This window comes from Epinephelus moara, chromosome 12 (assembly GCF_006386435.1).
Source record: "Epinephelus moara isolate mb chromosome 12, YSFRI_EMoa_1.0, whole genome shotgun sequence".
NCBI classification, from domain to species: Eukaryota; Metazoa; Chordata; class Actinopteri; order Perciformes; family Serranidae; genus Epinephelus; species Epinephelus moara.
This window is the reverse complement of record NC_065517.1, coordinates 30685612-30698549: the sequence shown is the minus strand read 5'-3', so window position 1 is coordinate 30698549 and position 12938 is coordinate 30685612. Positions and strand designations below refer to the sequence as shown.

Below are 12938 nucleotides of genomic sequence, written 5' to 3'. Positions count from 1 at the left end.
TTTCTTTTAACGTTTAGTAGGTACTGCAGCTGCTCTTAAAGTTCGTACTGTAAGAGTAGGTATTGCATGAACAGGATGTATCCACTCAGTCCAGCACTAACTGGCACCATAACAGCTGCACACTGTCGTGAAATCCATTCTCCTCGAGCAAACTAGGACCAGATGCATGATGTCCGGGTGATTCAGACATGTCAAAGATCCTCTTGTTTCAGAGAGGCTGCCTTAAGAGAGACTCTGAATCTGCGTGTATGAGGCTGATTATGTTGAACATCTTCACCAGGGAACACTTTGCTCCGTTGTCCCGTCATCACCCTGCTGACTGCTCCACTTATCGTTCAGCCATCGACCTTTTTCTAGCTCTGGTCTCTAAACTCACCTCCTCGCTCCGTACTCCTGGAATGTTTGATTCATGGATTTTGCGGGGATGTCTGCCAAAAAAGGCCACGACAGAACATCAGTAATAACACCAGATATTTATATTTTTCATCCATGGTTTTCCTTTTTCTCCCCTCCTCCTCCTCTTTCTGTGTGTGCAGCTGATTGCAGACTGAACACTGGTCATGCTGGTGTGTTGCTGGTCGAGAGACGAGGCTCCTACCCGCTGATTGACCTGCGAATCCTCAAAAGTGAGTCTCCTCAACAACTTAAATACAAGACGATACACATCAGTAGATCATGTTGACAATTGTCAGTCCACTAACACAACTCTCATCTGCTTGTTTTCTTAGCAACAAATTATTTCGTCAACAAAAAACATAATTTTTTTCATTCAAACTTTATACAAACAGCGATTACAGTAAATGTGTAACCTCAAAACCTTGAAACCTTAAGAGACTGCCAGCAATCTTGGCCAACATCGCTCTCTTTAAGAGGCTGCAGCACACTATTTTTCAAGCTAGGGAGTAGAAGGTAGTGGTATCATGTCAAACTAGACGACCCAAGACATCCATTGATAGCACCACTGGATGGAAAGGGGTTAAATAAAGCTCTAGAGTTAAGGCCTTTGCACATTGAATCAATTTTTTTCTGATGTAGTTTTTCAGTGTGTCATCCCAAACTGATCGCGATGCGTTTTATTGTTCTATTCATTGTGAAAATTCGCAATACATGCCTGTAGGTCAAACTTGGGCAAGGAAAACTGGTATGGCCATTTACAGGGGGGTCCTTTGACCTCTCATCTCAAGATACATGCAAGTTCTATTCATACCCACGAACCTTCCCCTTACAGACATGCCCACTTTATGCTAATCACATGCCGTTTTTAGCAGTAAAACATGCAGTGTAAATTAGTTACTTTCACGTGTTGTAAAAACGGTGTATTTGAATCTGGTCTATAATAAGTCTATCTCATTGTAGTGAGACAGTTTTTTGGAGAAGGACCTCGCTGTTAAAATGACCTGTAGTGACCGATAAAATAATCACAGCCTCATGAAACTCTACAGCCACAAACTAGAGACCTCAGGCACTCAGAGGATGGATGACTTTCATAGGTGTATTCGCAATAAGGAGATTTCTCAGCAGTTTGCAGAACAGAGGTGTTTGCTATCCAATCCAGTCGCTGACAAATGCAGTTCTTACAGAAAACTCCAGGAGTCAAAGTTTTTGATACCAAATCACGGCATGAATATTTTCTATGGTGTTCCTCGAGATCTTGGTGTCTCTATTTGGTATTTTGGAGGCACTTTTGACCCAAATTATTAATTATTGAGTGGTGAAATATGCTTAAATTTAGCATCAAAGCTGTGTAACATATATCATCAACCTAAAAATTGCTGTAACAACTGATGAGAGATAATGGAGCATGGGAATGGCCGCCATATTGTAACATCATAATGTTCTAAGCCCATATACACTCTAGACATTTAAATTTGAATGGGCACCTAAACGAAACACAACATTTATTGCAGATTGATGACTTGAAAAACTTGACACTGAGTGCTTTCAGATGAGGTGTACCACTTCTGAGTGGCATGTACTGTTGACCTGCTATCTCCCCATAAAGATCTCATGTCCCTGGCAAAAACAGACACAATTGTGCTTAGTTGCTGAAGCCAAAAATCTAAATCCAGGCAAAGAGCCACATATAAGTCAGGAAATCTTGAAACTGTTTATTGATGCTTATCTGTCACAGCTGCACCTGTTTTTCATGTACTGTTCATAGTCTGTTAATGTAAATCACTTGTAATTTCAGCCAGTGCCCAGCAGGGGGAGGTAGAGGCCGGCACCAGGAGAAAGGTGAAGCGTCTGCTGAGTTTTCAGAGATACTGCCACGCCTCCAGGCTGCTCAGAGGGCTGGTGCCCCACACCCCCGGGTCACTGCACCTACTGGACGATGACTACCTGGGACAAGCTGCAGTAAGAATGCACACACACTTAGAACCCAACAAAGTACGGTGTATCTCCGCTCTCCCTGTGTTGTGTATGTGTCAGGTGTGGATCACACATCAGTTCTGAAAACAGCCTGTCTTTCTCTACAGCACATGCTATCAAAAGTCGGCACATGGAACTTTGACATCTTCCTCTTTGATCGTCTTACGAATGGTAAGATGGATTTTTGTGTTACTTAAAAGTTTAACAGATGTTGACCCTCACCGACTATATTCCTTTACATTGTGTTCTGTAAAATGTTATTTTCAGACTGACTGTACTGAGTGAATTTATGCCCTGTAGGTAACAGTCTGGTGACTCTGATGTGCCATCTCTTCAATGTCTACGGCCTCATTCACCACTTTGAGCTGGACATGGTCAAACTGCACAGGTTTCTTGGTAAGCTGTGAGAAAGTCTCAGTGATTACACCCATCCACCCTCTGCCCCGCTTTGTTCTACATACAACACAAGGAAGATACAACACAGTACATACGTCAAAATAAAAAGAAAAAGTATTGCTTTTATAAAAGACAGCAGCATGATAATGGTGACGTGAGAATCATTCAGAGGACAAATAACAGGGTTGCCACAGGTCTGGAAAGTGCTTGAAAGTGCTTGGATTAAGCCCACTAGAATCTCTAAGTTTGAGCCTCTGCTGGCTGTTTGACTCTCTAAAAAAATTCAACATTGAACAGTGTATTTGTGTCTCTGTGTCAAGGCTAGATCCCAAAGCCATGCACCCCTCCCTCCTGTCAAAAGTAATGGGAATGCTTTTTACCCGTAATGTTACTTCTCCAACAAATGGCTAAAAAAAAGTCCCAAATAATATGTATTTGGCAAAATGCAGTGACTGAAAAAAAGAAGTTAAACTGATGTATTACCTTCAGCAGTAAGGAAGTAATATCAGGTGTTACTGGGAGGATTTCAGTAATATTACAGTGAGGTGTTTGGACCAAGAGAAATGCCAAACTGTAGATCAGCTGTGCACGAAAACTCCTGGGGAGCCTTTTCAAGAGTAGCCGCTCCGCTAGCCACGTTGTGGTGTCCATAAAGCGACTGTCAGCAGCTGAAACCTGCCGGAATCAGGCCCAGCAAATCCAACAGTAATGCTGAACTGTAGATAAGGTTTTGAAAAGTGCTTGAAAAGTCCTTGAACTGTGTCATTACAAAAGAGTGGCAACACTGAATGAAATTTTTACATCAGATTTCTCAAAGAGTCTGGAAAGTATTGACTCCTGCAAATGGTCTGGAGTACTGGTGTATTTACACATAGCATTTGTCATGACTACATAGCAAGCATTTCCTCTGTAAAAGTGCACCCGGCGGCCTGTTTTGCCGGGGCAGAACGCTCCAGAAAGCTGAGAAGGGTTTAACTTTTCAGGAAAGCCCAGACTGACGTCAGCTCTTTCTTTTGTCTGCCAGTCAGTCTTTACAAAAGACGCACAGGGTTTATTTCCTCACCATGAAAACCGTATGTGGATAGAGTGACGCTGTAAGGGCATATTAATCCAGTATCCATGGTAGTAGTAATTTATTTCAGTCCCTATTAGCAATTTACCAAAAACAGTTAAAAGGAATGAATAACAAAAAGACGTTGAATTAAAAAGGAAAAAACAACAACAATAAAGAACACTGACTGCAAAGGTGTAGACTGGAGCTTCAGTGTATGTTAAGTGTTGCTATCAGATACAACTTAGCAACAATGGGATGTGTGTTACTATGGAAACAAATTGCACAGTAAGCATCATTTTGTGCTTTGTTCTGGGTTTTTTCCACACAAAATGCAAGATATAAAGACAAACTACAGTGACCTCCAGTCGTCATTTGACACCAGAAAATGAGAGCTAATACAAGTATTTTAGTCTTTTAAATCATCAGTTGATAAGAAATCCCTACGTCACGTATCATCACCTAGTGTCTAGTTCGTTCCTGTGTCATACGATCATTACATTGAAAATAAAAATCAATTCTTATTGCTTATAATCCTGGAAACCGCTGCTACTCTGTTTTCCTACTGTACTGTGTCAGGTGATTTGTTCACTGAGCTGCTGCAGCTGCTGGTCAACATCATAGACTGTATGTAAAGATGGACGACATGACGGCTCCTCAAAAATGAAGCTAAAACATCTCGTTCAGCCCCGACAGCTTACCCCAGTATAGCTCATAAACCCTGCCCCCCTCCATGAAAGTGGATGGGACATGAACCAAACTTAAAGATCAAAGTACTCGACAAATACATTCTTCCCAAAGATGGTTTCTGTCATTTTAGGTAGTCCTTATCACGCAGATGTATGTTCAAATGCTCGTTTTACTTTTAAGTTTGGTTTTAATTCGTTTTTTGATGCTATAAAAAGGGGGTTTGAGGTCATGATTGACAGCTGTGTGTGCAGGATATCGCTGCTTCATCATCTGATCGCTACAGCGCAGACTCTGGCTCAAAATGACGCCACCAGCGCAAGAAGTCTGCATCTGTATCTGAGATATTTTGGCTTCATTTTTTGACAGTGGGAGGAAGTGGAGGCACTTCGTCCATCTTTATATACAGTAATATTGTCAGAAATATGGATTCATCAACACATGTCGATTCTGAATATTTGAAACAGTTTCAATGCTAATTTTCTGTAGCATCGATACACCAGTACCAGACGTGCTCTCTCTTATTGTTCCGGTTTACTACAGTCATTCTGCTGTTCTCTGCTACTAACCAAGAAAAGAAAAGTCGTAAAAATTCAGTGTAAATTCTGTGTTCACATGCCCCAGGGAATCAAAACGCCAAGCTAAAATCTCTCTAAATTGAATTACACTTCTTACACACTCTGCTCTGCTAATCAAATTAAAGCATTTACATGACAGTCTCAGCATTGTTGCCAACATTACGTTAAAATTAAACATGTGAAAGTTGAGATGATTTAATGGCGTCTAACCTTGTGTCCTGTCCTGCCAGGCATGGTGCAAGAGGACTACCACTCCCAGAATCCCTATCACAATGCTGTTCATGCTGCTGATGTCACACAGGCCATGTACTGCTACCTGAAGGAGCCCAAGGTAATGAATAATACTGTACACACACACACACTGCAAGGCTTCACCCAGCCTGAGCTTCTCCTTGACATATTCTATTAGCTTCTCTTCTGAGGGATAATACTGGCTCACTTGGACTCGACAACACATCCATCCTCCGCCTGGAGAAATCCCAGAAGCCCTCTGACCAGATTAAGTGTCTCTGCATCTTTCCCCTTATACAGTAATTGCTTTTGTGTCCTTCGTTGCTCCGTAAAGCACTTTGTGATGCACCTATTTTGTTAAAAGCACTTACATAAATAAATTGGATTCAGCCGCACACGCTGCCGTGCACTAGATAACAAGAGCACACTCACAGTTTAAGATGGCAAGCCTGCTGCTCGTCTGATCAATATGCCATTTTGTCCTTTACTAACCATTAAGCATTTACCCCCACCCTGTGACCTACGTGAATTAAAATCCATAATGTTGAGTGCACGTTTTAAATGATTCAATTTAATTCAATTTTATATGTAAATCTGCTTATTTTACCTTTTTATTTTGTACTTGGTATTTAAAAAAAATCCAGTGTGTGTCCTCTACTAAACTTAAATTACAAAGTGAATTTTTGTTTTCCAAACAGTAGGGTAAAATACAAATGTAAACGACCTTCTGAAATAACTTTTAATTTCATCGAACCCATTGGCATTACCTCTGCCACCCACTAGATGGCAGTCTGAGGCTCAGCAGTAGGCGACAGGCAGCTGGTTTGGAACAGCAGCTCCAGAGCAAATAGCCAAGATCCTCATGATGCAAAAAAACCCCCTTATGATCTTATGATAGGGTTCAAGTCTTGCGCCATTCACCAATATCGATGTAAAAACCCTTAAACACCTTTGCAGCGTGTTGCAGAGGAGCCACAACAGTGACAATAATCACCGTCCTTATACCTATTGGCTTCATCCGTCTTTGTATCAATCATCATCAAGAAACTGGCATAGTGACGATCCTGCTGATACCTGTCAGGATAACACTGCAAATTAACCTCTTCATAGCACCTCTCCTGATTTCTGCAGGAGTCAAGAATCAAGTGTCTCTCCTACATAATGAACAATCATTGCCCTGTCAACCCTTCGTGTGTTGTAGCTGGCAGAGCAGCTGAGTCCTCTGGACGTGTTCCTTGGTCTCGTGGCAGCAGCCGCCCACGACGTGGACCATCCCGGAGTCAACCAGCCCTTCCTCATCAAGACCAGACACCACCTGGCCTCCCTCTACCAGGTACACACGGGTCAGAGTGAAGGTTAAAATGTGCAGCAGGTTTAGTGTCCAGCCTGTAATGAAGTCTGTTTGAAACACATTTATAGAACACGTCTGTGCTGGAGAGTCACCACTGGAGGTCCACTGTGGGCATGCTGCGAGAGTCAGGACTGCTGTCACACCTGCCGGCCGACATGTCGTAAGAACTTCTACAGAAACACTTAATATGAACAAATATATTTTAAGGATGCCTGACTCCTTCGCTCAGTGGAGAACTGTGACCAAGATACGAACATGTGTGTCAGTGCTCTGTAGTAGGCAAACTATGTTATGATGGCACTCTTTTTGACTTACTGCAAACATCTTTGGGATTTATGTCCTGCCATTTCTAGTAACACATCAGGGAACATGGATATGAGCCTCCAGGAATTCAAAGACACAGCTCCTGCAAGGAATTTAGACACAGTCACACACATACACCAATAGAAATCAGCCTGTTTGATCTGGTTAAATAATTTGGAGACATTTGGCATCATAATCTGTCATCTGCCAGACTCTGCTGTGAGGTCAGAGGTCAGAAACATCAACACAGGAGGTCTTCATTTAGCACATAGCTGTAAAAAGGAATAGAGAGTATTCAGTGTACAAAGTACAGCTAGTACCTCATGAGTATATTATCAAAAATGTAGCTGCAGGTAGATTCAAAATCAGCACAGGTGTTGGTGGTTCTGATATTGTGGCTTAGTGGCGCCCTCTTCTACTCTGCAGGCAGGACATGGAACAGCAGCTGGGCTCTCTCATCCTGGCGACAGACATCAGCCGGCAGAATGAGTTCCTGTCGACCTTCAGAGAACATCTGGACAACCAGGACCTGGACCTTCAGCTGGCTTCACACAGGCACTTTATACTGCAGGTATGATATTAATAATAACTTTATTTGTAGAGTGCTTTTCAAGCCAAAGTACAAAATGTTTTTCCAAGATGAAGAAAACACAAAACAAAAGACTTTAAGGACTTTATTATCGTCTCATTTGAGGACACTGGCAATGTTTATTTTTTTATACTTATCAGGTTCTACTGATCCCAAATACCTAGGAGAAATTAAAAATGCACACAAAACAAAAGTTCAGGTCTCAGGAGGATATATATGTAAACACATACATGTATGTACCTATGCATACATCTCCATATATCTGCAAATACATATACACACACATGCACACACACAGTAACTCAATGGGAGGAAGAAATATTACACTAATATAAGTCCACCAGTTGTCAGGAAAAGCCATTATTCAGCAGTACTTTTTGAGACGAGATTTAAACGTGTGAACAGAGTCAGCTGCTCTGATGCTCAGTGGGAGGTTGTAGGAGCCAGAACTGAAAGGGCTCAATCACTCTTTGTTTTTAACCTGGACCCTGGAACAGTTAGAAAACCCAAACTAGCAGACCTGAGTCCTCACACTGGACGGTACGGTGTAAGGAGCTCAGGTATATACCCCGGTGCCAGTTAGGGTTGGGCGATATGTTAAAAATTTCCAACCGGCCACCATCAGCCCATCAACCGGCAGTTGCCGATATATTCAGCAATTGTGTGTGTGGCGGAGAAAAAAAAAAGAGGGGGGATGTTGCATTCATGTGATGTCGGAAAGAATCGAAAAATGACTTTCAGAATGGGATAATTCACATTAACGCCACCTCATGTCAGAAAAACAACTCGGCAACTCGGATCTCCCCACACCACATGAATGCAGCAAAAAAATGCAGCGTGCTTTACGAGCCCACTCGTGTCCAACATGGCACGGAAATATCTGTGCATACCGGCAACAAGCACGCCATCAGAGAGGGTGTTTAGCACGGCGGGTAACATTGTTAACCATATGCGCATATGAATTCACGTTACGGCCGGGTTCCACCGGCTGCAAACGTAAGCATCACGTGAAGCGTCTTGTTTACCGTTTGCTGAGCCATGATAGTTAAAGCATTTCCCACCTAAGTTATTACATATATTTGAGTTATCTACAAGTTTACTGTACTGTTTGTCATCTACTCGCTTTCAAATGTCCGCCACGGACATTTACACAATGTCACGGATAAACATGGGTAAATGCATGAAAAAAATCATCACATATCACCTCTGATAATGGTTCATTCATTTAAAAACACATTGTGCTCATTTAGCACACTATTTCATGTAGTTTTTATCTGCTGGAGGGTTGCGTAGGGGAGCGTAGCGCGACAAAAATAGAAGAGCCATGTAAAATAGAGAGTTGTCGCGCCGCTCCCGTTGCCGGTGCAGCCGCTGTAATTGATCAACGGGGGGCGAGCTGCTACGGGACTCGCGCTGCAGACGTGTCGCGCCGCTCCCGTTGCCGGTGGACCGCGGCCGTAACTTTCAGCTCCGCCATTACTGACGTGTTTTGTGAAAGACTCGTCGGAAATCAGTGTGAAGCTGCCAGTTCCAATACGCACACACTTTGAATTGTGCTCTGCATAGTTATTATGGACTATATGTACCGAGTTTAATTCTGTGGAGACAGACCATTAATTTAGCAAAATAAAATGACAAAAATCGCCCAAAAAATCGCCAAAAATGAAACCAGCCGTGATGGACTCAGCCGATGGGCGATTGGCGCTATATTCGTCCAATTGCCCAAGCCTAGTGCCAGTTCATTCAGAGCCTTGTACGTAATTAAATGTATTTAAAATGGATTCTAAAAGAGACTGGAAGCCAAAATAGGTGTGATGTGTGAGGATCGTTTTGTTTTGGTCATGTAGTGAAGCTGCTGAATTTTGGACAATTTGGAGTAGTTGCGTAGCTTAGTTGTTCCGGCAGATGAACAAGGCATTACAGTAATCAAAGGGGGAGGATATGAGAGCATGTGTATTTATTTTTTTTTATTACTGAAGGACAGAAGTGATCTAGTTTTGGAGATGTTCCTGAGTTGATTAAAAACAGAACTGGACTACTTTCTTTACATGGTACTACAGATCTTTTGTAGCTGACTTTACGTTAGGAGCGAGAGGGGCCTAAGAGTGAATTTCCAATATCCATGCATGTTTCACAAAAATGTTTAACTACACTCCATTTATACAGCCTCTCTTTCTCTTTGCCTTCAGATTGCTCTGAAGTGTGCAGACGTCTGTAATCCATGTCGGGTTTGGGAGCTGAGCAGACAGTGGAGTGAGAGGGTGTGTGAGGAGTTCTACAGACAGGGTGAGTACAGTGTGATTTTAAACAATACAAAAAGAATATATACTTGTTTTCTAATGAAAGGGGGGCTACATGTAGCACCTGTATGCCGTACGGGTTACAATTAACATGTATTTTACAACAGTGGAAGTGACTTATAGTCTTAAGACCATATTTCCCACAAACGTCTTTGCTTCATATCAAAAGATGATTTAAAGAAACTTACCGGGCAACTCAAGATGGTTGTATGATCGCCGAGTTGGTCGTGTGAGGGGTAGAAATACTGTCAGCAACATAGCAATGTATCTGGGGCTGTACCGAAGCTTCTTTTGAGGTTTTTGAAGGAAGCTTTGTCACCGTATTTTATGACGTCTTTAGTCTAAAACTTGAAAAACTCCCTGAACAAAATCCTCAATTATGAATAAAGTGATTTATAATTTCATAAATGAGTCTTTTGTTAAATAAATCTAAAAAATTGATTTATGGTGCTACTAGACCACGATGTCACGCTATCCCGCTCAGGATAGCCTGATGCCAGTGGATCTACTGCTAGCATAACTCGGCTTGTCATTAGCACATGAGCTAACTAGCCAGTGGGGACGGCAGTTTATATCACTGCTGTTTTGCGTTATTATCGCCACCAACATCACCAACCAGGAGGAAACCACGGCTAACTTATCTGCTTACCAGAGGTTGCTCCATCGCAGCAGGCCCAGTGTTTAGGCCTGTGCCGGTAAGTCTCACTCCCAGTAGGTCCTCCTGTGTTTAACACTACAAGTTTACTTTCACTGTTGGCTCCTGTTTTGAAGCCCTCGCGGATAAGTCTTGCCCTGTCTGCAACTGTAAAGGAACAGTGTGTAAGATTTAGGGGGGTTTGGTGGCATCTAGCAGTGCTGAAACTTTTATTGGTTAGATTTCTTTCATTGTTCAGTGTTTAGGAGGTTTTTACTGTGAGCCGAATCATCTGCAAGTGATGCAGGTGATTATGCACTGAAGAAAACATAATTATTATATTTAATTTCTGCCAATATATCCCCCTACATCCTGCACAGTGCAAAAGCTGCACAGCATTCAAATGTCAACATTCAGAATCAAGCTTCAGAGCTTGAAACTAGTCGGTACAGCCTGAAATCTATCCATGAAATTTAGGGTTGATGTCCTTGAAAACAGACTTTAGCAGACATTTGGCATCCATGTTTGTGTGGTTTTTAAGCACCTCTGTATTATTAAGCACCAAGAAGGATACACCAAAAAAACTGGAGCTTTCAAGTCGTTATTAAGAGATGTTTTATGTCCACAGTAATTGTAGTAATACCAGAAAATGCAGCTTACAAAATGCTAGTGCTCCCTACATTTTTTGGCATTCATCAAAGGGTTAAGATATATGATCATGAGTATTTTATGATTATCTGCATCCTATTTTGTTATTGATGTGGATACTGTGTTCTGAATTTTGGCTGTAACCTGACAGGTGACCTGGAGAGAAAGTTTGACTTGGAGATCAGTCCTCTGTGTAACCAGCAGGCTGACTCCGTCCCAGCCGTTCAGATAGGTGAGTACCAGAGTGCATATTATACTGTATAGTGTATCATCACCAAGATGCTCCTCAGCTCACTGGGAGATGACCCACCTTTGTTGTGTGTCGCTCAGGGTTCATCTCCTACATCGTGGAGCCTCTGTTCGAAGAGTGGCACCGCTTCACCGAGCCCAGCCCACTCAGCCAGACCATGATTGGTCACCTGCACAAGAACAAGGCACGCTGGAGCCGCCTACGATACGCACGCACACCCTCAGACACGCAAACACACCCCGATGCCGAGGAGCCCGAAGGAGGAGGAAGAGAGGGGGAAGACATCCCTTAATCTCGCTCTTGTCTCTCGAGGCATTTGATCTTCCTTTGTAAACGGAGGAGAGGAGTGTTAATCCACCTCCTTGTTTGTCCTCCAGCAGATTTTCTCCCACTGCTGGTTGTTCACAGGTTCTGAGAGTGGGAACACTGGATGGGAGGAGAAATGGCTCCCTCTGCTGGAGCGGAGGATTGTAGCCCTGCAGGGTGGAAATAAAAGAAGACGGAGAGATATTCATGGTAAAGCTTATGATGGATAATCTTAGTAAATATATGCCAATTGGACAAAGTCATGCCTTGCTCTTTAACCCAGTGATACCTGCTTCAAAGTATCTGAGGAAAGCAGGGATTAAAAGGTTACAGCTGACGGCAGAAGAGGGATCAGTGAAGAGACATGCTGTGTTTGCACAATGCTGCTAGAACAATAAAGAAGCCAAATTCTATACAGCTGGACTGTGCCGGGAAGATATATGAAAAGGTATATGAAAGAAATGAATATATCCACTATACTATGCTTTTTAAACTTTTAGACTGTATTAAGCTCTTTTCACTTTTCTTCTTTTTGTACAGCTTGCACTTCTCTTGGATGCTCTTTCGTACAAGTGTCTCACTTGTCTACTTTTCACTGAAGCGCGTTTTTAACTCACTAAGTTGGTTATGTCACGATACTGTAAACTGTACGATGTATTCTGTTTTAACTGTGTAACCTGTTTGACTGACTGACCGATACGATTATTGACTGACACAAAGAGTTGCTTTTACGCTGATATCACCTGTCAGCTGGATGTTTTCAGACTCATGGAGAACACAAACCGGGGCCATGTTTTTTTAAAGTGTTTGTGTTCATGTAATGATATAGAAGAGTATAATCTGTACATACTGTGACGTACGACCTCAGCACTTCACATGCCAAAATCTCAGCAATGTACAAACCTTTTTACTGGGTATGGATATCGGGAAATACAACCCTCACACTGCTATTACCTTTGTAACAACTTACCGGGTGCATTTATTTATCTGGTAACCTCACTTTACGAGCTCATATACAACAAAGCCTTAACAGCAACCTGGTCTGTCTGTGAAACACGTTTTGTAACGGTGTTGTGACATTTTCTGGACAAGCTTTCCTACAGTCTCTGCCTGTTTTTTCTTCAGCCATACCAGCATACTGAAACACACTGGTAGGACTGTAGCAACTTGCTTCCTGTTCGATCTTTCACCCAGTGTCAGGGTCAGGTTGGGTCGTACGCCCACTGAGCAATGCCAAGGTGCAA

The 12938-nt window shown here is 42.4% G+C and overlaps 1 protein-coding gene across 3 annotated transcripts in view; it reads left to right on the top strand.

Moving 5' to 3' along the window:
- Positions 1 to 12647, top strand: part of LOC126398597 (cAMP-specific 3',5'-cyclic phosphodiesterase 7B-like) — a 36312-nt gene extending 23665 nt beyond the window's left edge. For all 3 annotated transcript variants that reach the window (XM_050058072.1, XM_050058071.1, XM_050058070.1), the window contains 11 exons: positions 537 to 626; positions 2192 to 2355; positions 2478 to 2541; positions 2671 to 2766; positions 5313 to 5413; positions 6515 to 6646; positions 6733 to 6824; positions 7394 to 7538; positions 9746 to 9842; positions 11290 to 11370; positions 11469 to 12647. In XM_050058072.1, coding sequence (XP_049914029.1) covers positions 537 to 626; positions 2192 to 2355; positions 2478 to 2541; positions 2671 to 2766; positions 5313 to 5413; positions 6515 to 6646; positions 6733 to 6824; positions 7394 to 7538; positions 9746 to 9842; positions 11290 to 11370; positions 11469 to 11680 — 1274 coding nt within the window. In that variant the 3' untranslated portion in view covers positions 11681 to 12647. The remainder of the gene's footprint in view (positions 1 to 536; positions 627 to 2191; positions 2356 to 2477; positions 2542 to 2670; positions 2767 to 5312; positions 5414 to 6514; positions 6647 to 6732; positions 6825 to 7393; positions 7539 to 9745; positions 9843 to 11289; positions 11371 to 11468) is intronic.
- Positions 12648 to 12938: the final 291 nt, after the last annotated feature.